The following is a 23,498-nucleotide window of genomic DNA, read 5'->3' on the forward strand; positions in this document are numbered from 1 at the left end:
TTAAGATTCATGTGATGGCTAGGCAGAGATGGATAAGAAAATGAAGGTATTTATGGAGGAGGGTACTTGGGGATGTGATGCTAGAGTAGGTGCCGTCATGGGAAGGCTGTGAGATATCAACATAGAGTTATTAGCAAGTAGAATAAAATGAATCGCCTTGCTGGTTCTGGGATTGAACTCATTTAATGAGGAAGAGATATCAGTTGTTCTTTTGACTTCACTTCTTTTGTCTGCTTAGATCTCTGTCAGAAGTCTAATAAGAGAAAGAAAATAGCGAGTTACTGCAAACAAAAACTAAAGGTCAGGTTTCCTCTTTCCTAGATCACTTCAGGTTAAGAGGTGACTTTCTCAGGAGGGTACAAACTGCATCCCATGAAGCACATGCCCTCTTACTTTCTCCCAACATTAACCTCTTCATTTAAGGAATACTAACCACAGGATAGAAAGGCTTATTCAAAGGGATTTTCCGGCAACATATCATCTGAGTCCCAGGTGATTGTTCTTTTTCTTGACCTGTGTTCTGTGGTTGTAGAAACAAAAAGTGGACTTCAGTTTTGAACAGTTGTATAGGGGTAGCTTCTGAACATGAATAAAAATAGTTTTTCCACTCTTATTCAACAGGTTCTTTCTACTCAACATCCATATCTAAGGCTCAGTAGTGTCCTGAATGGCCAAGATCGCTTGGAGATTCCTTGGAAAATATTATTGACACATGATGATGTTGGGAGGCTGGAGTCTGGAGGAATCCTGAGAAGCTACCAATAGCATCAATGGGACTTCACATATCCAAATCTCTACTTTAAAATATGCTTTTGTACATTTTTTTAAAAAAAATGGATTAGATAAAAATAATTCCAAAGAGGGGCTGGAGAGATAGCACAGCGGGTAGGGCGTTTGCCTTGCACGTGGCCGACCCGGGTTCAAATCCCAGCATCCCATGTGGTCCCCTGAGCACAGCCAGGGGTAATTCCTGAGTGCAGAGCCAGGAGTAACCCCTGTGTGTTGCCAGGTGTGACCCAAAAAGCAAAAAAAAAAAATTCCAAACAAACTCACTTAGACTAGGCCTTTCACTATTTAAAATCCGCTAGTATTTAATTCTTAGAGAAAACTACTACTAATGCTTTGGTGATTTTCCTCTGGATGTTTTATGCATGTAACACATCATGTGGTACACACTCTACTCTGGTCATTTTCTCTAACAAAAAGTCAGGCTGTGGAAAATTTTCCATGTAAGTAAATATAAGTAAGCATTATCCATTTAAATATCTGCACAGTATTCCATTATGTAGATGAGCCATAATTTATTTAGTTATTCTACATTATTGCGCATAGAGGTTGTGTTCAGCTTCGAGATACATAGTGCTGTCATTGGACAACCATGAGCACCATTTTTGTAGTGTGAAATATACCTGAGTACAATGAAATGGAATCATTGGCTCAAAGAGTTTCCACAAGTGTAAGGTTCTCACTTTATTGAGAAAAGCACAGAAGGAAGTAGACAAACAGCAAAATTACTCTCGATTAACATAGCAATTCTTCCAACATTGGAAATTATTACCTTTGCTGGGAGTGTTTGGGCCACAGATCATGCTAATCAGGGGCTACTCCAGGCTCAGAGATTGGAGGTCACTCCTAATGGTGTTCAGAGAACTATGTGGCACCATGGAAAGAAGCTAGGGTTCCTGCACGCAAAAATGTGCTCAAGAATTTTGGGTTATCTTCCTGGACCCTAGAAATCTTTACATTTAAAATTGCATACTATAAAAGAATTATGGTACATATACACAATGGAATACTACTTGGCTATCGGAAAGGATGAAGTCATGCAGATTGTTCCTACAAAGATGGATCTGCAGAGTATCATTTTGAGTGAAATAAGTTAGCAGGAAAGGAATAGACTAAGAATGATCTCTGTTCTCTGACAGAAGAATAACAAATGCTCAAAGGCAATAAAAATGAAGAGCAGGAGAATTCATCTTCAGTAGGAAGCCTGTTACTTAGGGGTGGCACAAAGTTAGGGAAGGAAACAGTTGGGCAATGGTGGAGGGGAAATGTGCCTGCCACAGAGGCAGACTGGGCATGAGAGGGAAACTGGGGACATTGGTGGAGGGAATTGGCACTGGTGAAGGGATTGATTTTGGAACATTTTATGTCTGTAACTCAATCATTAATATCTTTGTAGTTTTGTAACTCACAGTGATTCAATTCAAAAATAAATTACATCGACTGATTCTGTGCCTCCTGCTGCCTCATCCAGGCGCACCTCTTTCCCTCACTGAGCTTCCCAGCCGGCAGTGCCGGCGCGCTGGGCAAGCGGCCCCCGAACCCCATCTCCAGCCAGTGTCCAGCGGACAGGGACTCTGCCCCACACCGCGACTGAATCTGCACCTCCTGCTTCCTCATCCAGGTGTGCCTCTTTCCCTCACTGAGCTTCCCCAAGTGCGTGCCCCCGGACCCCATCTCCAGCCACTGACCAGTGGCCACTGGCCAAAAGGGGCGTGGCCACTTTGGTAGTGGGCGTGGTTGGGGGGGCGCAGTAATTTTCCCCTGTTCCAGTGTACTTGACAGACATCGCAATCCCCATTAACTAACTTTGTGGAGATCTCCCCAGTTACCTCAAACACAAAAGACTAAATTAACCACTAGCCTACTCCAATTGCACCAAAATATCGAAAACTCAAGAAAAGAGAGATTAGCTCTAGTGAACTGGAAGGTCCCACCCCATACAACCGTGACAGTATGAAGAAACAGTGCAAATCCCCACAGCAAGGAAAGGACGAAGAAAAGAGTCCAGAAGCCTCAGCAGGGGTTTCCCACAAATGTGATCTCTCTGATAAAGAATTCAGAGAAGAAATTCTGAGAATGTTCATCGAACTTAAAGAAATGGTGGAGTAGTCAGTGAAGAAATCACGGGAAGAAATGAGAGCAGAAATAGGAAAGCTACATTCAGAAATGTCACGAATAAAAGACAATGTAGACGAAATAAAAAACACAGTTGGAGCCCTCAACAGCAGAATGGCTACAGCTGAAGAGAGAATTAGTGAGCTTGAAGATAAGCAACAGAAATCCCACAGGCTACAACAAACAACTGGAAAAGATCTTAAAATAGCTCTAGGGCGAATCAGAGACCTAGGGGATGATGCCAAGAGGAATAACATAAGAATCATTGGAGTTCCAGAAAGACAGGGAGGCAACCCTAATGAGAAAGCCACAGTTTAAGAAACCATTGCTGAAAAGTTCCTAGAGCTGGATAATGCAGACGTTCAGATCCTAGGAGCCAGAAGGGTGCCAGCTAGAAGGGACCCCAATAAAAAGACTCCAAGACATATCATAGTCTGAATGATGGATGCCACGGATAGGGACACAATGCTGCAAGCAGCAAGGTCAAAAAAAGAAATCACATACAAAGGAGCACCCCTTAGATTGACAGCAGACTTATCAGAGGAAACCCTCCAAGTCAGAAGACAATGGTGGAATATAGTAAAAAAAACTAAATGAAATGAACGCCTCAACAGGAATACTTTATCTGGCTAAGCTCTCACTCAAACTCGAAGGAACCATACACAATTTCATGGATAAACAACAATTAAGGAACTTGATAGACTCAAAACCAAGCTTAAAAGAAGGACTAAAGGGGCTTTTGTAAGACAAGGAAAAACCCTACAAGAACAACAAACCCCGCAGAAAGATGACACAAAACCCCATGACAATAATCTCTCTCAATGTCAATGGCCTAAATGCACCAATTGAAAGACACAGAGTGGCAAAATGGATTTGGAAACAAAACCCAACATTCTGCTGCCTACAAGAAACATATCTGAATGGTCAGAGCAAACACAGACTCAAAGTCAAAGGATGGAAAACAATCCTGCATGCAAACAACTACCTCAAAAAAGCTGGGGTTGCCATCCTAGTATGTGACAACATAGATTTCAGGTTGAAAAAGATTACAAGGGACAGTGAAGGTCACTTCCTATTTATCAAGGGATATGTACAACAGGAAGAAATCACACTCTTAAACGTATATGTACCTAATGATCGACCGGCTAAATACTTAAAACAAGTCTTAACAGACTTTAAGGAGGACATTGCTAGCAGCACAATAGTAGTCGGAGACTTCAACACTGCTTTATCACCTCTGGATAGATCGACAAGAGTAAAACTCACCAAAGAAATACTGACACTGAAGGAAAATATAGAAGAGAGAGGCCTAATAGACCTACACAGGGTTTTACATCCCAAAAAGAAAGAATACACATTTTTTCCAGTGCACACGGAACATTTTCCAAAATAGACCATGTACTGGGCCACAAAACATACCTCAATAGAATCGGAAAAATAGAAATTGTATCAACTACCTTCTCAGACCATGATGCGCTGATAATAGAAGCTAACCACACACAGACGCAGAGAATCAAAGCAAACACCTGGAAATTAAACAGCTCAGTGTTGAACAGTGAGTGGGTCAGGAAGGAAATCAAGGAAGAAACAAAGAGATACCTCGAAACAAATGAAAATGAAGACACGAGCTACCAAAACCTATGGGACGCAGCTAAAGCTGTGTTAAGGGGAAAATTTATAGCTCCACAAGCATTCCTTAGGAAGGAAGAAAGGGCCTACACAGATAGCTTGACTTCACAGCTCAAGGCCTTAGAAAAGTACCAGAAAAAGGAACCCAAACCAGACTGAAGAAAAGAAACAATAAAAATGAGAGCAGAAATTAATGACATGGAAACCCGTAAAACAATCCGAAAGGTCAATGAAACCAAGAGCTGGTTCTTTGAGAAAATAAACAAGATTGATAAACCGCTAGCAAGAGTCACAAAGAAAGAGAGAGAGAGAACTGTAATAAACCGAATCAGGAATGAAAAGGGGGATATCACAACAGAAACCAATGAAATTCAAAAGATCATCAGAGACTACTTTGAAAGTCTATATGCCACGAAACAAGAGAACCTAAAAGAAATGGATGAATTCCTTGATTCCTACAATCTCCCAAGACTGAACCAAGAAGACTTGGAATACCTGCAGAGACCCATTAATATCAAGGAAATTGAAACTGTAATCAAAAGTCTCCCCAAAAACAAAAGCCCAGGTCCAGATGGATTCACTGGCAAATTCTTCCAAACATTTAAAGAAGATCTGTTGCCAGTTCTCCTCAAACTTTTCCAGGAAATTGAAAAAACAGGAACTCTCCCAAATAGTGTCTATGAAGCACACATCTCCCTAGTACCAAAAGTCAACAAAGACACCACTAAGAAAGAAAATTATAGACCAATATCCAAAATGAATACCGATGCAAAGATCCTCAACAAAATATTAGCAAATAGGATCCAACAACTCATCAAAAAGATCATACACCATGACCAAGTGGGATTCATCCCAGGGATGCAAGGATGGTTTAACATTCAGAAATCAATCAACATAACCCATCATATCAACAAAAGTAAAGATAAAAACCATATGATCATTTCAATTGATGCAGAGAAAGCATTTGACAAAATTCAACACCGGTTCATGATGAAAACCCTCACCAAAATGGGTTTTGGAGGAATCTTCCTCAAGATAGTAGAAGATTATCACAAGATAATAAGATTATCAGAAGATTATCAGAAGATTATCACATACCACAAGCCTATGGCAAGCATTATCCTCAATGGGGAAAAACTAAGGGCCTTTCCTCTAAGATCAGGCACAAGACAAGGATGCCCACTCTCACCACTTCTGTTAAATATAGTACTGGAAGTACTTGCGATAGCTGTTAGGCAAGAAAAAGATATCAAGGGCATCCAGATAGGAAAGGAAGAAATCAAACTCTCACTATTTGCAGACGATATGATACTATATCTAGAGAAGCCTAAAGCCTCTATTAAGAAACTCTTAGAAACAATAGACTTGTACAGTAAAGTTGCAGGCTACAAAATCAATACCCAAAAATCCATGGCCTTCCTATACGCAAACAATGAGAGAGAGGAAAGGGACATGAAAAAAGCAATCCCATTCACAATTGTGCCCCAGAAAATCAAGTACCTCGTAATCAGCTTAACTAAGGACGTAAAAGACCTCTACAAAGAAAACTACAAGACACTACTCCATGAAATAAAAGAGGACGTAAGGAAATGGAAACATATACCCTGCTCATGGTTAGGGATAATCAACATTGTCAAAATGGCGTTACACCTAAAAGCATTATACAGATTAACGCAATCCCTATAAGGATACCATGACATTCTCCAAAGAAATGGATCAAGCAATCCTGAAATTCATATGGAACAACAAATGCCCACGGATTGCTAAAACAATTCTTGGGAAAAAGATGATGGGAGGCATCACCCTCCCCAACCTCAAACTTTACTACAAAGCGGTAATAATCAAAACAGCATGTTACTGGAACAAAGGCTGAGCTTCAGACCAATGGAACAGGGTGGAATATCCCTACACACAACCCCAAATGTATGACCATCTAATCTTTGATAAGGGAGCAAGAAATGTGAAGTGGAGCAAGGAAAGCCTCTTTAACAAATAGTGCTGGCACAACTGGACAACCACATGCAAAAGAATGGGCTTAGATAGACCTCGACCTGACATCATGCACAAAAATTAGATCAAAATGGATTAAAGACCTCAACATCAGACCACAAACCATAAGGTACATTGAAGACAAGGTCAGCAAAACCCTCCATGATATTGAAGCTAACGGTTTCTTCAAAGATGACATGCAACTGACGAAACAAGAGGAAACAGAGATAAACAAATGGGACTACATTAAACTAAGAAGCTTCTGGGGCTGGAGAGATAGCACAGCGGGTGGGGCGTTTGCCTTGCATGCGGCCGACCCGGATTCAAATCCCAGCATCTCATATGGTCCCCTGAGCACAGCCAGAGGTGGTTCCTGAGTGCAGAGCCAGGAGTAACCCCTGCGCATCGCCAGGTGTGACCCAAAAAGCAAAAAATTAAAAAAATAAAAAAATAAACTAAGAAGCTTCTGCACCGCAAAAGATACAGTGACCAGAATACAAAGACAGTCTACAGAATGGGAAAGGATTTTCACCCAATATCCATCCAATAAGAGGTTGATATCAAGGGTATATAAGGCACTGGTTGAACTCTACAAGAAGAAAACATCCAACCCCATCAGAAAATGGGTCGAAGAAATGAACAGAAACTTTACCAAGGAAGAGATACGAATAGCCAAAAGGCACATGAAAAAGTGCTCTACATCACTAATCATCAGGGACATGCAGATCAAAACAACTATGAGATACCACCTCACACCACAGAGACTGGCACACATCCAAAAGAACAAAAGCAACCGTTGTTAGAGAGGATGTGGGGAGAAAGGAACCCTTCTACACTGCTGGTGGAAATGCCGACTGGTTCAGCCCTTCTGGAAAACAATATGGACGATTCTCAAAAAACTAGAGGTTGAGCTTCCATTTGACCCAGCAATACCACTACTGGGAATATACCCCGAAGAAGCAAAAAAGTATAGTCGAAATGACATCTACATTTATATGTTCATTGCAGCACTGTTTACAATGGCCAGAATCTGGAAAAAACCTGAGTGCCTGAGAACAGATGACTGGTTAAAGAAACCCTGGTACATCTATACAATGGAATACTATGCAGCTGTTAGGAAAAAAAGTCATGAATTTTGCATATAAGTGGATCAGCATGAAAGTTTCATGCTAAGTGAAATGAGTCAGAAAGAGAGAGACAGACATAGAAAGATTGCACTCATCTGTGGAATATAAAATAACAGAGTAGGAGACTAATATCCAAGAATAGTAGAAATCAGTACCAGTAGGTTGGCTCCATGGCTTGGAAGCTGGTCTCACATGCTGGGGAAAAAGGCAGCTCAGATAGAGAAGGGAACACCAAGTAAAATGTGGTTGGAGATCCCGCACGTGAAAGGAGATGCATGCTGAAAGTAGACTAGAGACTGAACACAATGGCCACTCAATACCCCTATTGCAAACCACAACACCCAATTAGAGAGAGAGAGAACAAAAGGGAATGCCCTGCCACAGAGGCAGGGTGGGGTGGGGGGAGATGGGATTGGGGGGTGGGAGGGAAACTGGGCTTATTGGTGGTGGAGAATGGGCACTGGTGGAGGGATGTGTTTGCGAACATTGTATGAGGGAAAAACAAGCTCAAAAATGTGTGAATCTGTACCTGTACCCTCATGGTGATTCACTAATTAAAGAATAAAATTAATTTTTAAAAATAAATAAGTAAATAAATTACATCCTAAAGCCACCCAAACAAAGAGATCTTGTGCTTGGAGCAATATGCCAAAGTATTATACAGTATTCCCTAAGTATTATCCCACTTCTCCTTCACCATTTCCTGACCACCAACCTTAGTAAATGCTTTGGCTCAAAAGAATATTGTTTCATAAATTTTGAGAGAAAATCTATGCATAAGTTTTTCCTCTATCTATCCAGCATTACCTCAAGAGAATCATCAGCAGTACCCGGAATTGATGTCTGAAAGTTATGATTGTGGCAAAAAAAACATATTCTGAGCTCTTCCCCCTGCCCCCCAGAATGTTCACCTTCCTCCACATGCTCATCCAAAGCAAATGATACTGATATATTTTTCTTGGGTCTTAATCTTAAGTCTTCTTTCTGTGCAGCAAGAAGATGGAAGGATAAAAGTTAATGCCCACAGTTCAGTGATTTGTATTTGTTCAATAACATTTACCAACAATACCTGTATACCTGCAGGATTGGCTTTAGTGGTTTAGGTTCCGCTGAACGTTGCTGCATACGTTGTCTTTTATCTTTGGCAAATCCAAATCTGGTAGAAAATCTGTAGGAGACAGAAAAATAGTGATAGATAACAGTGAAAATTGATACAGTCAGTCTCCTTAATTCAGTGCAGCTATTGTTCCTCTCTACTTGTGAACAAGTAAAAAAAATTAGCAAGAGGACATTTTGAACTTTTAATTTTCAAAACTTTTTGGTCACTTCTTTTCTCTTTTTCAGTCATTTCCTTATTACCATTCTTTCCCATATTTCCTTATAGGAAGGATCACAGAACTGGAATCTAAGAATGTGGGATAGAACCAGGGTATTCATCTATACAACTTTGCCAGTATGTTCTGCCAGGGCCCTATGGTTATCTATCCAACCCACTCCCCCATCTCCATATGGCATGCCAGGGAAAAGAAATTCTGTTTTTAAAAAGTTCTAATGCCAATAGGTTGACATTACCTTGTACTAGTCATCTCACTAACATGACTGCTTACAATGAGCTAGGATACAGGCTTACTCAACTGATCTTGAGAGATTTGTTGAGTGTTGCACAGAATCTAAGTACCACCGGAACTCTTTGCCCATGTCAAAGACTGATTATGCATATCTTCTCATTAATACACTTAGTACCTGTCTGATGAGCATCTTTTCCCAGATCCTCTTGGGTTCTTTGCAGTTGAGATGCCTGAGGTGAATGATTGGTGGCCAGTATTCAGATCTTCATATTTTTCCCCAATGGCTGATAATAGCCAGCGCAGACATTCAATAATGTGTTGATGGTTCCTCTTTTGTAGAATTCTGATTGCTGAACAGGATTCCTGTGACAAAAATAGAATGCCCAAACCCAGGAGCTTGGAGTCCCTAAGGACCAGAGTACCAATTATGGTACCCCAAAGAGAAAAAGTATATAATAAGCTTTGTCATGCCTAGAGTAACTCTGAGATTTACTAGGAGATATGCAGAATTCACTCCTGAGAAGATAAATGATAGATGTAAATCCTAAGGTCCTTTACTATAGTTATGGTGGTATGATGTCTTGGATGTATGGCCTTGGGCAAGTCACTCAACCATAGATTTCTTAACTATAAAATGATGTTAAAATGTGCAACTTTACAGAGCTATTTTGAAGACTTAATGAGAAAAACAGATGTGTAAGTGTTATAAGAATGTGATATTCATTATCACCATCAAGTCAGAAATAATCACTGATGTTTTATGCTATGGAGAGGCTTTTTGCCAGAGCCTGTATACGGGCCTGATTATGAAACATTCTAAAAGACTTTAGCCAGGCTCTCAAGGGTAAGGGAGTAGGGAGGTTGGCACTTACCACTCTGCAGATGGACTTGTTCTCATTTACTAGATTTTCCAGTAGTAGATACTCTATTATATCACGAGGTAGGAGTGCACCCTTCTTGTCTTGTTTATTTGCTAGGCTAGAGAAGTACATTAGAAAGGAGGAAAGACATTGGAGAATGGAAGGAAAAAGAGAAGAGTGAAACAGAAATAGAGACCAATGTCAAGAAAGGAGAACATCAGAGAACAAATTCCAGTACAAATGATATATGCCCAGGATGTATAGCTTTAAAGATATACCTGATGAGATGAACCAGAAAAAAAATCAGCCAACTCTAACTAGTGGAAATAATAACACTAATAATTTGAATCTAAGATAATTCCTAGGTCATTTTTCTCACTTCATCTACATTACACCGTCAGACTTGAATTAGAATTTGCTAACAGGGATATGAACATATTTGAAGTTTTTTACATCCTCTTCCAACCTCTGTTCATGCCTGACTTGTGCTAATGAAAATCAAAGAAAGGGAGTGGGTGAGGATCACCAGGCCACCTGAAATCACCAGCTTGGAATAAGTACTAGTTATATAACTCAAGCAATCTTGCCAAGCCAGGAGGCTGTTGGCATCAATTATACAAAATAAGGATAATTTTCTGCCACCATCAGTGTCAAAGAGCTGAAGCCATCAAAGATAAATAAATTCAGGCAGGCAATTTTTTCAGGGAGAATTAAGGGTTGGGAGTGGTAGATCCAGATAACACATTCCCTTTTTGCTTGCTTCGTAATTACCTTTCGTAAAATTGCCCCGCCCCAGGCAGTTTGTGACTCAAAGTGAAAACAGCCCCCAGAAGACTGGCCTACTCCCCCTCTCTGAGCTAAAGGGAAGAGGTGGTCTGACTGAACTTAACAAAAGGAACATCAAGCCCTTTCACTAGCAATGAGAAATTTCACTCAAAGAAAGACTCTTACAGTAACATGGGTTTCCCTGCCACTCTCTTATCTGACAGCAGACGTGTTAAGATAATCTTTGCTTCTTGCATGCGATCCAAATCACTGGAGTCCAGGACAAAAACAAGTCCATGTGCTTGTGTATAATAGTTCGGCCAGATTTCTTGACCCTTTTCGTCTCCATTCAGGTCATAGATGGCAACTTCATACTCATCCACCAGGAGTGTAACCAGTCCAGATTTCAAGCAATGTTTCATTCTATTGGGTAGTACTGTGTAGAGAGGAGAAAAAAAGACAAAGAAAGGAGGAATATAATTAAAGCAAAGAATTGGGGGGTTCTGTTTATTTTTGGACCACACTTGGTGATGTTCAGGGTAACTCCTGGCTCTGCAATTAGGAACTACTACTACCAGTGTTCAAGGAACCATATGGGAAGCCAGGGATGGAACCTGGGTCTGCCACATGTAAGGCAAATGCCTTACCTGCTATACTGTCACTCAGCTATTTCTCTAATGATTATAGTTTAGAACATGTTTATATTATATTAATGTTTGTGGGTTTTTGTTTTTTGGGTTTTTTTTTTCTTTTTGGGTCACACTCGGCAATACACAGGGGTTACTCCTGGCTCATGTACTCAGGAATTATCTCTGGCGGTGCTTGGGGGACCAGATGGGATGCTGAGAATCGAACCCGGGTCGGCGCGTGCAAGGCAAATACCCTACCCGCTGCGCTATTGCTCCAGCCCCACTGTTTGTGGTTTTGATGTATACAGTTATCTCACCAACAAAAATTTGTCCAACTATTATCTGAATATTAACTAGAGTCTTTCTTGAGGTATCCTGAGGTATTCTTCCCTACTTCTCATGCTCACAGATTAATTTTTCTTGACCTGCACTCTGACTATGTTACCGTCTATTGGATCAATAACACTTGGTAGGTACCTACCACTCCCAAGACAGAATACTGACTTTCTAGTGTCTTATTTTGCTACTTGATTAGTGTATGCAGTGTCCTTAGTATACAACTACTTTCTGCCTTTAATCCTTGATTAACTTGACACCTCGCTCCCCCATCATGATACATAAATGTCATGCACACCGGCTCGGGACCTTTACAAGATGCCATTGTGACTGTTTAGAGCAATCTTCTCTTTGCTTAGCTAACTCCCACCCTTTGCTTAGCTAACACCCACTGTTACCTTGTTTGTTTTTAAAGATCAACATTTGGTGGGAGTTTTGGACCACATCCAGTGATGCTCAGTGCTTGTATCTGGCTCTGCTCCCAGAGATCACTCCTCTCAGAGTTCAGAGAACCAGTGATTCAATAAATACATGGTGCAAGGGATCTAAACTGGTCAGCAGCATGTAAGGCAAGTTAAAGATAAACTTTTGTTTCCTTTGGCAAAATATCACTTAGGGGATTTGGGGAATAGGACAAGGAGGGAACTACAACTATGGTGGAGGAAAGTGTTGAACCTGAAGAAGAGGGGATTGCTGAAAGATGGCAAAGTGTTATACATGAAACCCTCGCAGTAATAGTACTGTAAACTAGAGCGCAAAAACTTATTTTAAAAAGTGCTTCAATACTCCCCAAAGCATTATGCAGATTCAATGCAGTCACTATAAGGGTACCCATGACATTTTTCAAAGGAATAGATCCGACAATTCTGAAATTCCTATGTTCACCCTCAAATAGCCAAAGCAATCTTTGGGGAAAAAAAAGAAGATGGGAAGTATCACTTTTCTCAACTTCAAACTGTATTACAAAGTGGTAGTAATTAAAACAGTTTGGTACTAGAATAAAGATAGACCTGAGATTAGTGGAATAGAGTTAAAAATCCAGACAGATCCCTAAGTGTATGGGCAGTTAATCTTCAATAATGGAGAGGAAAAAAATATGAAATAGACCAAAACAGGGGAGAGTGAGAGAGGGAGAAAAAGTGCCTGCCATAGAGGCAGGCAGGGGATGGGAGGGTGGGGATTGATGGAAAGGAACCTGGGGACACTGATGCTGGGAAATATACACTGGTGGAGGGATGGGTGTTGAAATACTATATGACTGAAATCCAAGCATGAACAGCTTTGTAAGGGTCTATCTCACAGTGATTCAATACATACGTTTAAGAAAAGGATGAAATGAAACTTACCAAGCAAGTAGAAGCAAAGATAAACAAAAGGGATTACATTATATTAAGAAGCTTCTGCACCTCCAAGGGAAAAAAACACCAGAATACAAAGACAGCCCACAGAATGAGAGGAATTATTTGCCCACAATATTTAAGACAAATAAAAATGCCCAAAGAATTTTACAAGAAAAAACATCCAAACTCATCAAAAAAAATGGGGAGGAGATGAAAATCTTCCTCAAAGAAGAAATACAAATGGCCACAAGGCATGTGGAAAGTGCTCTACATCACTAATTATCAGGGAAACGAAAATCAAAACAACAATCAACTTTCACCAAAGAGACTGGTACTCATCGAGAAGAGCAACAACCAGTGTTGGAGTGGAAAATGGGATGCTTATTCACTGCTGGTGGGAGTGTTAACTAGTCAAAGCCTTTTGGAAAACAATATAGACATTCCTCAAAAAATTAGGAAATTATCTTCCTTAGAACCCAGCAATTCTACTCCTGGGAATATGCCCTGAGTATTCAAAAACTCAATACAGAAAAGACATCTGGACTCCTTTGTTCATTGTAGCACTATTCACAATAGCCGAAATTTAGAAAAAACCCGACTGCCCAAGAGAAGATGATTAGATAAAAAAATTGGTATATATATACAATGAAATACCACAGGACTGTTAGAAATGACAAAATCATGAATTTTTCTGCTACCTAGATGCATCTCAAGTTTCATACTGAGCAAAATGAGTCAGAGGTACCGACACAGAATGATATCACTCATCTACAGGATATAAAGATACATAGTAGGGGAATAACTAATGCATAAAGACAATGTGCCCACATTAGTAGCGGACTAATTTTGTAGATTCACAACATATCTTTAAGATCAGAGGTTTAAGAGCAGAATCAGTAGCTTCTTACTTACAGTTTCAGATCTACCTCTAACATTTCTATAGGATTTCCACAATGAGTCATTTAGCTAAGTTAGTAGGATAGTTTCATTTATTTGTAAATATATGATTATAGACACATATATATGAGAATGTACATATTATCATTATGTTTTAATATGATTTTAGAACTTTTCTTTACATGTTAGTCAATTACCCTTATTTATAATTTCAGATAACATAATTAAAATCACAACATTGATATGATATTTACTTGGTATGTATCAGGCTATTTAAAACTAGTAAGCGAGTAGGTTCAGATTTCAAAGGAAATATCTGAATCTTGTTTCCTACTTTGAAGCAAGATTTATGCTTTTTTTCCCTGTCAGAGTAAAACATTTTCACTAGCTTGTTTTTCTTTTTCGTGAAACCTGAACAATTCCTTTAATAATGTGATGCACTGTTGGTAAAACCCAGAAGCCAGGAGATGTCCCATGGCAATTTATATTTCTCCAACTTCCTCTGTTTATTAACTCCCTGAGGACAGGACTGAGTCTAACTATCTTTGCATCCCTGGCATCACGCTTCATAGAACACTCACGGGGAACAGTCTGCTTTAGTTACATTGGCCTAGCTAAGTACTATCTGGACCCAATGAATCAGAATTTTTAGGCTTGAAGTCCAGGCATTTGCAGGTTTAACAAGCTCCCACAGGTTACAAAATCTTGAAGTCTGTTGTGTCTTAAAATCATTTGGTGAGCTTGTTACCATTTCAATTATGCTGACCTTCCTCAGACTGAAAGTGTTTGTGCCTCCAAGTCCTGGGTCAATAAGTATGAAAGAAAACTCCCAATGTAATTCCAGTTTGGATTCTTTGTTCCCACTGTGCTCCAGGATCATGTGAACCTTTAATTTTTTTTGTGAACCTTTAATTTTTTTGTAATTTTTTTGGCTCCTCCTACCTGATGTAAGTGGCCCATGAGAATCCTAATGGGCCACTTACATCTTGACTTAAATTTTAGGGGCTGAAGTGATGATACCGTGGGTAGGATGCTTGCATTCCAGGTAGACAATGAGGGTTTGAAACCCAGCACCCTGTATCACCCCTTGAGCCCCACTGCGAGTGAGCACCTCTGAGTGTGGCCAAAAAATCAACCACACAAAGAAATGTTTTTTTAAAAATCTTCCCACGTAATTCCTGAGTGCAGAGCCAGGAGTAACCCTTGAGCATTGCAGGTGTGGCCCAAAACAGTAACAACAACAACAACAACAGCAACAACAAAACTCAGGTGACTGAAATTTAAACCAGGTTTAAGAGGTACTGTGCTAAATGCCATCATTTATGGCAGCTGCTTATGCTCTAGTGGTCATGCCTGTCATAATGGTGAGTGATATCATAGATAATAATGACCTGTTTTCTCAGATATTTTACAGTGTCTCCAATTGTTCACACAAGTTACTACTTGTAGATTAGAATATCTTATCTAGACAATTATCTGTTTTGGATAATCATAAACATTTTAGGTGTGGGGGTGTGTGGATGAGCAATTCCTTTTTGGTTATAGGGTAAACAGGAAATTTCTATTGTTGCCCTGGTGGTTATTCATGAGATGGCTAGAGATACTATTCAGAATGTGGTATTTTTCTTTCTGAACATTAAATAATTCGCTATGGGTGAAGTGATAATCATAAGTCTATTGGTTTATGACTCAGTCCCAAGTCATTCACAAAGCCAACTTATGCAGTAACAGGTTGACCAGACACTAGGCTCTATCCTCTAAGAATTAGGAAATCAGACACTATTCTCAGAGTCAAAATATCATTTGACTAAGTATAGATGAATGCTTCCCAAAGCCGGCTGGTCATCAGAAATACTTTAGTTCAGCAGCTATAGATACCTAGGCATAACCTAGTGGATGGGAATCTAAGGGCTAAGTTGGGTTTCTGAAAATGATCGAGATAATTTTGTAAATATTTCCTGGCTCTTGGACTGTCCTGTTGCTGTTTACCTTTTGCCATTTACAGTGAACAGAGAAGTGGAAGAGTCAATGAGTTCGGTTTTCTGTCTTTAATGTAAGGCAACACATTAGGCTGGACCATTGATCAGATTGTGGTGCTCGGGTTTCCCATGGTGGAGGGTGAGAAGGGAGGAGGGAGAAATTGAATTTAGGCGAATGGACTTGTATTGTGCAACGATGTTGTGATGAGGACATGTTGGAAGGAGACACAGTGAAAACAAAGGAAGGAGGTGTAGAGAGAATTAGGGAAGACTTTGCTGTGGTCATATTTAGGCTAACCCTCAAGGTTTTGGGTCAAGCAGGTAAGTATTGATTGACCAAATACATGCTAGGTTGTAGACCACATCTACAGAAGGTTGTGTGCATAACAACTAAAATGGTATGAAGGCAAACGTATGACAAATTTCTTGTTTTGACTCTCTTGGTGGGAGTTATGCTAAGAGAACAAAAATAATAATAAGCTGGAGAAGTCAGGAGTCAAATTTGTTTTCTGCTATGGGACTCAAGTTTTATTTTACTGACCACAAGGAGAAAGTAAATAATTTTGAGCAGGGAAGTGCCACGATAAGATTTTTTCATGGAAATCTTCTAAGCAACTGTACGTTCTGTGGCGGGGGAGAGGCAGCACACAGACCATTAGCGATGGGAGAGCAACCAGCCACCAATTCAAGCCAACTTTATTTTTTTTTCTTTTTTCTTTTTTTTTTCTGGGTCACACCCAGCAATGCTCAGGGGTTACTCCTGGCTTTGCACTCAGGAATTACTCCTGGCGGTGCTTGGGGGACCATATGGGATGCCGGGGATTGAACCCGGGTCGGCCGTGTGCAAGGCAAACGCCCTACCCGCTGTGCTATCGTTCCGGCCCCTCAAGCCAACTTTAATTCAAGGCAATTGATATGGATTTCAGGTTGGTCAGTGGCAGAGGAGTCAGGTTAGCAATTTCCTGTATTTTTTCTGAAGGCTGCCTGGTTATGTAAAATCTTGCCATATCATCAAACCACTTTCTTTAATTTAATAAACATGGGCAATGGGCATCCTTGATTGACTGGCTACAGTCTCAGCTGGGTGTTCACAACAAGAATAATAGCCTCCTACAATCCCATCTAACTGCTTCTTGCTATGTTGAGGTATTAAACTAGAGATCTGGTATTAAGCTTGCATGGCTCTGTACTGACATTTCTCAAACCCCAACCCTCTGTATTAACTGTCAGATGGGTTTGATATTATTAAACTAATTCATCATTCCACACTTGTCTCTTTTCTAAACCAAATTTCGCTTTAATTAAGCTCTATCTGAAACTAGAGGCTGTTTCAATCATGATATCCTTCATAATTGACTGTAATGCTTTACATAGTTCAAGCACACCCACCATGACACTGAGAGAAACTTTAATTAGGGTAGCTCATAAATGGACAAGGTGACAGACATGTCTGACAGCATAATAGGAATATACGTGTATGTGTTGGATAGTGTTTATCTTCAAAAGAAGAAACCTGAGGGTCATGAAGTAATGCTAGGAAGAAATTATTAAATCTGTATTGCTTTGGTGCCTGGGTCCTATGAAAGACCTAAGCCAGTTTCTAATTTCCTTACATCTTTGGAAGGCCTCAACAATAACGGTTTTACCAGCGTTGTCCAAGCCAACAGTAATGATGTTCACGTTTCTGAAAAGGAAAAGAAAAATAAGACAAAGCCTTCAAAACATGGTTAATTCTTAGGTTAAAATTAGAGTACCCTCCCTTGATATTCGGGCTCTGACTACAGTAGTTCTTATGACTGTGCATAAAAGGCATGACTGGGGCTGTAATGGGGTAGGGCACTTGCCTTGCATGTGGCTGACTGGGGTTCCATCCCCAGCATCCCATGTGGTCCCCTGAGCACCTCCGGGAGTGATCCCTGAGTGTAGAGCCAGGAGTAACTCCTGAGCACCACCAGGTGTGGCCCCCAAACAAAACAAAAACAAACAAACAAAAAGGCATGACCAAGGTGGCAGAAGGGGGTGTGGAACCCCTCCCAAAAGTCTTGAATTGTGTTTTTCTTCACAGATTCACTTGCCTTGTAGAATTGACCAGCGTTCTTCTTATGGCTTTCTATATTTTTTATTGAATCATGAGATACACAGTTACAAAGTTGTTATCTGGGCTTCAGTCATACAGTGTTCCAACACCCATCCCTTCACCGCTATACATTCTCCACTTGAATTGACCATCTTTCCCCAGCTCTGTGCCCCTGTGTTGCAGATACTGCTAAATCACTTTATCCAATAGTACATATTATAAATATCTGTCCCTTGACAAACTGCAGACAAATATATTGCAGGAAATGGTAAAATAGGTTTAGAAGAATAATTGCAATACTACCTTCGTGTCCCTTCAGGTGTCCTAAGCCGAGGCCAGCAGGCAGTCAGTAGCCGGAACATGATTTGCCTGTTATTTAATGTTACAGAAAGCAAATAAATAAGAAATTTACCTCATTATTAACAATGAACCTTAGTCAGCTTATAACTACATAAGTACTGATAAAGAGAACTCAGGACTGTCAAAATTATTTCATTATGTACAGCTTTGTCTATTATTCTCTTCATGGGAGGCACTGTTTGTCCTTAACCCTAGCAGCCAGTTCCTGAGAAACAGGGTCATTATTTGCTAAAGCAACCTACACAGGCATAATGATATCAGATGCGATTTACCTCTTTAGCCATAATTTATCCCTATTAGGAATACATTTTTTGTTGTTCTTTTTTTTGTAACTGAAGTAACATTGACTTAGAACATTATGTAGGTTTTATGAGTGCATCGTTGAAAATCAACGTGTATGTATATATTTAACCTTCGATGGAAGTCGATGCATTGAAAGACCAGATTAGATTGCAGGAAGTACCTGTTCTAAGTAACACCAATTTGGGGGGCTTGGTTTTATTACTGTTCCTGTTTTTAAAATAGAAGTATTGGTGATCCACTGGTGATCCATTGGTTATATACAGTTCCTAAAGCTGTAAGAGATTCTAGATATCATCTGGTCCAATTGATTTCAAAGACACATCCAGCTGCCTCCCTCATTTCCAACTGGCTTCATAAGTTTCTCAAGTGGTTTAGAGTGTATGGGCTGGGGCTGGAGCAATAGTGCAGTGGGCATGGTGTTTGCATTGCACATGGCTTATCTGGGTTAAGTCTCTGGCATCCCATATGATCCCCAGAGCAACACCAGGAGTAATTCCTGAGTGCAGAGCTAGGAGTAGCCCCTGAGCATTGCTGGGTGTGACCAAAAAGGCAAAAAAAAAACAAGTATGGTCTATCCAGAAAGCTTGACAGCCTGAGTGTGTCCTTTGTATGCAGGATGTTCAAGTTCTATCCTTTTGATTCTCAGCAACTTAATGTCCTCTGAGCTCAGAAACAGGTAACCTGGGACCACTGCCAAGTGTGTCCCCTGCACTAAAAATAATAAACACATTAAAATAGAAAGCATACTTTACATAATCTCTTCAAGGTTTATATGTTGTAGTATATATCAGTACCTTATCACTTTTGGGGGCTAAATAACATTACATTGTATGGATTTAGCTGCATGTTTTTACTCATTCATCACTTGATAGACATTTAAATTGTTTCTATGAATAACAGGCTTATGAGTAATGCTGCCATATAAGCATTTGTATACATGTTTTTTATATTCATATTTCTATGTGGACATATATATTTTTATTCAATCACCATGAGTACAGTTATAAAGCTTTTGTGTTTCAGTTTCAGTCATAAAATGCTCAAACACCCATCTCTCCACCAGTGTACATTTTCCACCACCAATGACCCCAGTATCCCTCCCATCCCAACCCTTCCCCTGCCTCTATGACAATTTCCCCCATACTCTCTCTCTCTCTCTCTCTCTTTACTTTTGGGCATTGTGGTTTGCAATACAGATATTGAGAGGTTATCGCGTTGATCCTTTATCTACTTTCAGCACACATCTCCCATCCCGAACTATCCCTCCAACCATCACTGACTTAGTGATCCCTTCTCTATTCCAGCTGCCTTCTCCACCAGCACATGAGACAGGCTACCAACCATGGAGCAATATTCCTGGCCCTGTCTCTACGGCCATGAGTTTTTGATGATCTTGGGTACATGTCTATGAATTCATTACATATATAGTTCAACTATATTGGGTATATACTTGTGTATACATTTATATGTACATATACATATCTTCACTCCTAATTAGAGGCTCACATTTTATTAATTAAAAGTTTTTCTAATAATTTTTAAATTTTATTTTTTGTTTACAATACTATTAATAATGGTTTCTCATGAATATGATTTTAACACCCCTCCAATAACCAGTGAAGGCTTAGATTTTAAAATATTCTAGTGTGCAATTCATTCCTTAATAAATAGATAAATAGTTTGACTTCACATAGTCAAATAGAATTTAACTATTTTTTAGGAGCCCCCTAAAGAATAGCTATACTTATGATAGACAAAAGGGAAAACCTTATGTATGGCCTATTATCAAAAGCGCCCATCTGATAAAATCTGAAACCCGAAACACCAGAACCTGATGGTCTGGATTGTCTGATAGCCATCTATCCCAAGACAGGCAGACTCACGTCTATTTTCTGATAATTGGCAGAGGTTTTGAGGGTTGTCTCAAATGGTCTGTGTTTTGTTAGCGTCATCAAGAAGGTCAAGTCATTGGTCCAGCCTTTCTGAAAAACAATAAGGACATTTCTCAAAAAATCTAGAAATTGAACTTTCATATGTTCAATTCAATACTGCTCCTGAGAATATAACCTAGTTGCCCAAAAACACAACACAGAAAAGCCATCTGTATTCCTATGTTCATTTCAGCACTGTTCACAGTAGTCAGAATCTGGAAACAACCCAGGTGCCCAAGAACAGATGACTGGATAAAGAAACTATGGCCTATCTACACAATGGAGCACTATGCAGCTGTTAGGGGATAAATGAAGTCATGACATGGATGGGCATAGAGCAACATGCTGAGTAAAATGAGTCTGAGTCAGAGGGAGAGAGACAAACATAGAATGATTGCACTCATTTGCAAGATTTTTAAAAAATAATAATATGCTAATAATACCCAAAGACAGTAGAAACAAGGGTCCGGAGGACTGGTCCATGGTAGGAAGCTTGCCACCAAGTGCAGGAACAGTTAGGACAGAGAAGAGACCACTATGACAATGATGGTTGGAAATAATCACTCAGCTTACTCTGGACACAAACCAAGTGCTGAAAGGAGGTAAAGTGATATGCATGATACCCTTTCAGTAACAGTATTGCAAATCATAACCATGGTGCCTAAAAGGAAAGTAAGAGAGGGAGAGGGAGAGAGAGGAGGGGAGAGAGGGAGAGAGAAACAGACAGAGAAAAGTGTCTGAGGCAGGCTGTGGTGGTGGGGCAAGGGGAAGCAAGCATAAGGGAAACTGGGCACTGTGAAGGCATTGGGTATTGGGACATTGTGTGACTGAGACTGGATTATGATCAACTTTGTAACTGTATATCTTATAGTGATTCAATAAAAAATGACTACCCCGAAAAAAGAATGTCAGGGCTGCAGTGATAGTACAGGTATAGTACAGGGTAGGATGTTTTCCTTGTATGTGACCAACTCTGGCTCGATCCCCAGCATCACATATGGTCCCTCAAGCACCACCAGGGACCATATGTGCACTCATTCCTGAGTGCAGGGCCAGGAGTAATCCCTGAGAATCACTGGGTATGACCCAAAAATAAGCAAAAAATAAAGAAGAATGTGAAGCCAACACCATACAAGTTCTTTTTTTTTAATTAAAAAAAAATTTTTAATTGAGTCACCGTGAGATAGTTACAAGCTTTCATGTTTGGGTTACAATCTCACAATGATCAAACACCCATCCCCCCACCAGTGCACATTCCCCACCACCAATATCCTGGGTATACCCCCCTTTCCCACTCTCCCCCTGTCTCCATGGCAGACAATATTCCCATACTCTCTCTCTGCTTTTGGGTATTATGGCTTGCAACACAGACACTGAGAGGGTCATCATGTTTGGTCCATTATCTACTTTTTTTTTCTGGTTCTTTTTTATTTTATTTTTTTATGAGTCACAGTGAGGGTACAGTTACAGATTCACACCTTTTCATGCTTGTTTATCCCTCATGCAATGTTCGAGAGCCCGTCCCTCCACCAGTGTCCATTCTCCACCTTACAAGTTCTTAAAGAAGATATGTAATATATGTAACTAAGGAGGAAAATGATTGGAGTAGGGACTAGTCTACAATTCACAATGCATTCAAAATTCACTAGATAGTGGTTACCCTAATAAAGTCAACTAAATTAAACCTACATTTTCAGATTTATCTGTCGAATGGAGATGATTTATTTTTCTTATCTGAAAGTTATTATTTATCTGAAGAGAAGCTACTTTTTTGTGTGTGTAAAGGACAAAATCTCTCTAGAGTAAAGAAAAATGTACAGAAATTTCTGTCTTGCTAAACTAACACTGCATAGTTCCCTGTTTATAAGGGGTGTGACAACATCCCAATCCTTTGGCCTACTTTCAGGGCTCAAACATACCTATGGAAAAGACTACTTAGTAGGTAGCATTCAATCCTCCACCTCTGTACCTTGAAAAGAGTTTGTCCTCAGAGTATCTATATAGAATTTACTGTGTAAATTAAATGCTCATTTAAGCACTTGTCCATGTTAACTCTTTTAATCCCTATTACAACTTTAGAAAAGTCAAGGATATCATTCTGAATTTTTTGCCACACACAGATGTGTAATTATTACAAGAAATAGTCAAGGAACTTATTGAGAAATCATTTAGAATTGATTACTATATATTTTAGCAGAGGATGGAATAAAGCACTTCCCTTTTTATCTTTTAGAGAGAATGGTCAATTATAGCCAATACTTTAAGTTTCTTAACATAAAGCATATAATTTTAACCATGTACTTCATCTTCCTCTTTTCATTTCATATAATCACTGTCACTGTCATCTCATTGCTCATCGATTTGTTCGAGCGGGCACCAGTAACGTCTCTCATTGAGAGACTTACTGTTACTGTTTTTGGCATATCCAATACGCACGGGTAGCTTGCCAGGCTCTGCCGTGCGGGCTTGATACTCTCGGTAGCTTGCCGGGCTCTTCGAGAGGGGCGAGGAATCGAACTCGGGTCGGCCGCGTGAAAGGCAAATGCCCAACCGCTGTGCTATCGCTCCAGCCCTTCAAATATAGACCAACTTTATTCCTCTTGGACACAATCTAGAGCACATGAGCTCACACCCTCACATATAGACAACATATACATACTCCATTGTTGGGGTATAAAAAAAACTACTTATTGCATCAGGACCTTCTTTTATCCTATGTCTACCTTGACTCATATTCTGTCTCAGTCTCTACTCCCTTTACTCTTCTCATCTGTCAATTATAAGTTCATCTTTTTTCTTGGAAAGGT

At 39.9% G+C, this 23,498-nt stretch overlaps 1 protein-coding gene across 1 annotated transcript; it reads right to left on the reverse strand.

Annotated features, from left to right (window-relative positions):
• ARL13A (ADP ribosylation factor like GTPase 13A) lies at window positions 1–18,459 on the reverse strand. Its single transcript, XM_055119783.1, has 7 exons — window positions 18,401–18,459; window positions 17,634–17,704; window positions 11,026–11,275; window positions 10,087–10,192; window positions 9,390–9,577; window positions 8,724–8,814; window positions 1–18 (listed from the first exon to the last, which is right to left on the reverse strand). The coding sequence occupies exons 1-7, from the start codon at window positions 18,457–18,459 to the stop codon at window positions 1–3; spliced, it is 783 nt and encodes a 260-aa protein (XP_054975758.1).
• Window positions 18,460–23,498: the final 5,039 nt, after the last annotated feature.

This window comes from Sorex araneus, chromosome X (genome assembly GCF_027595985.1).
Source record: "Sorex araneus isolate mSorAra2 chromosome X, mSorAra2.pri, whole genome shotgun sequence".
NCBI classification, from domain to species: domain Eukaryota; kingdom Metazoa; phylum Chordata; class Mammalia; order Eulipotyphla; family Soricidae; genus Sorex; species Sorex araneus.

Excerpts from the sequence above, each read along its gene's own strand:
- ARL13A (XM_055119783.1), bottom strand. The coding sequence starts at position 18,459 with ATGTTCCGGCTACTGACTGCCTGCTGGCCTCGGCTTAGGACACCTGAA. Across the intron at positions 11,276-17,633 it reads TGTTGAGGCCTTCCAAAGAT|TACTACCCAATAGAATGAAA; the intron begins GTAAGGAAATTA and ends CTCTCTACACAG. Across the intron at positions 10,193-11,025 it reads GCAGGGAAACCCATGTTACT|CCTAGCAAATAAACAAGACA; the intron begins GTAAGAGTCTTT and ends GTACTTCTCTAG.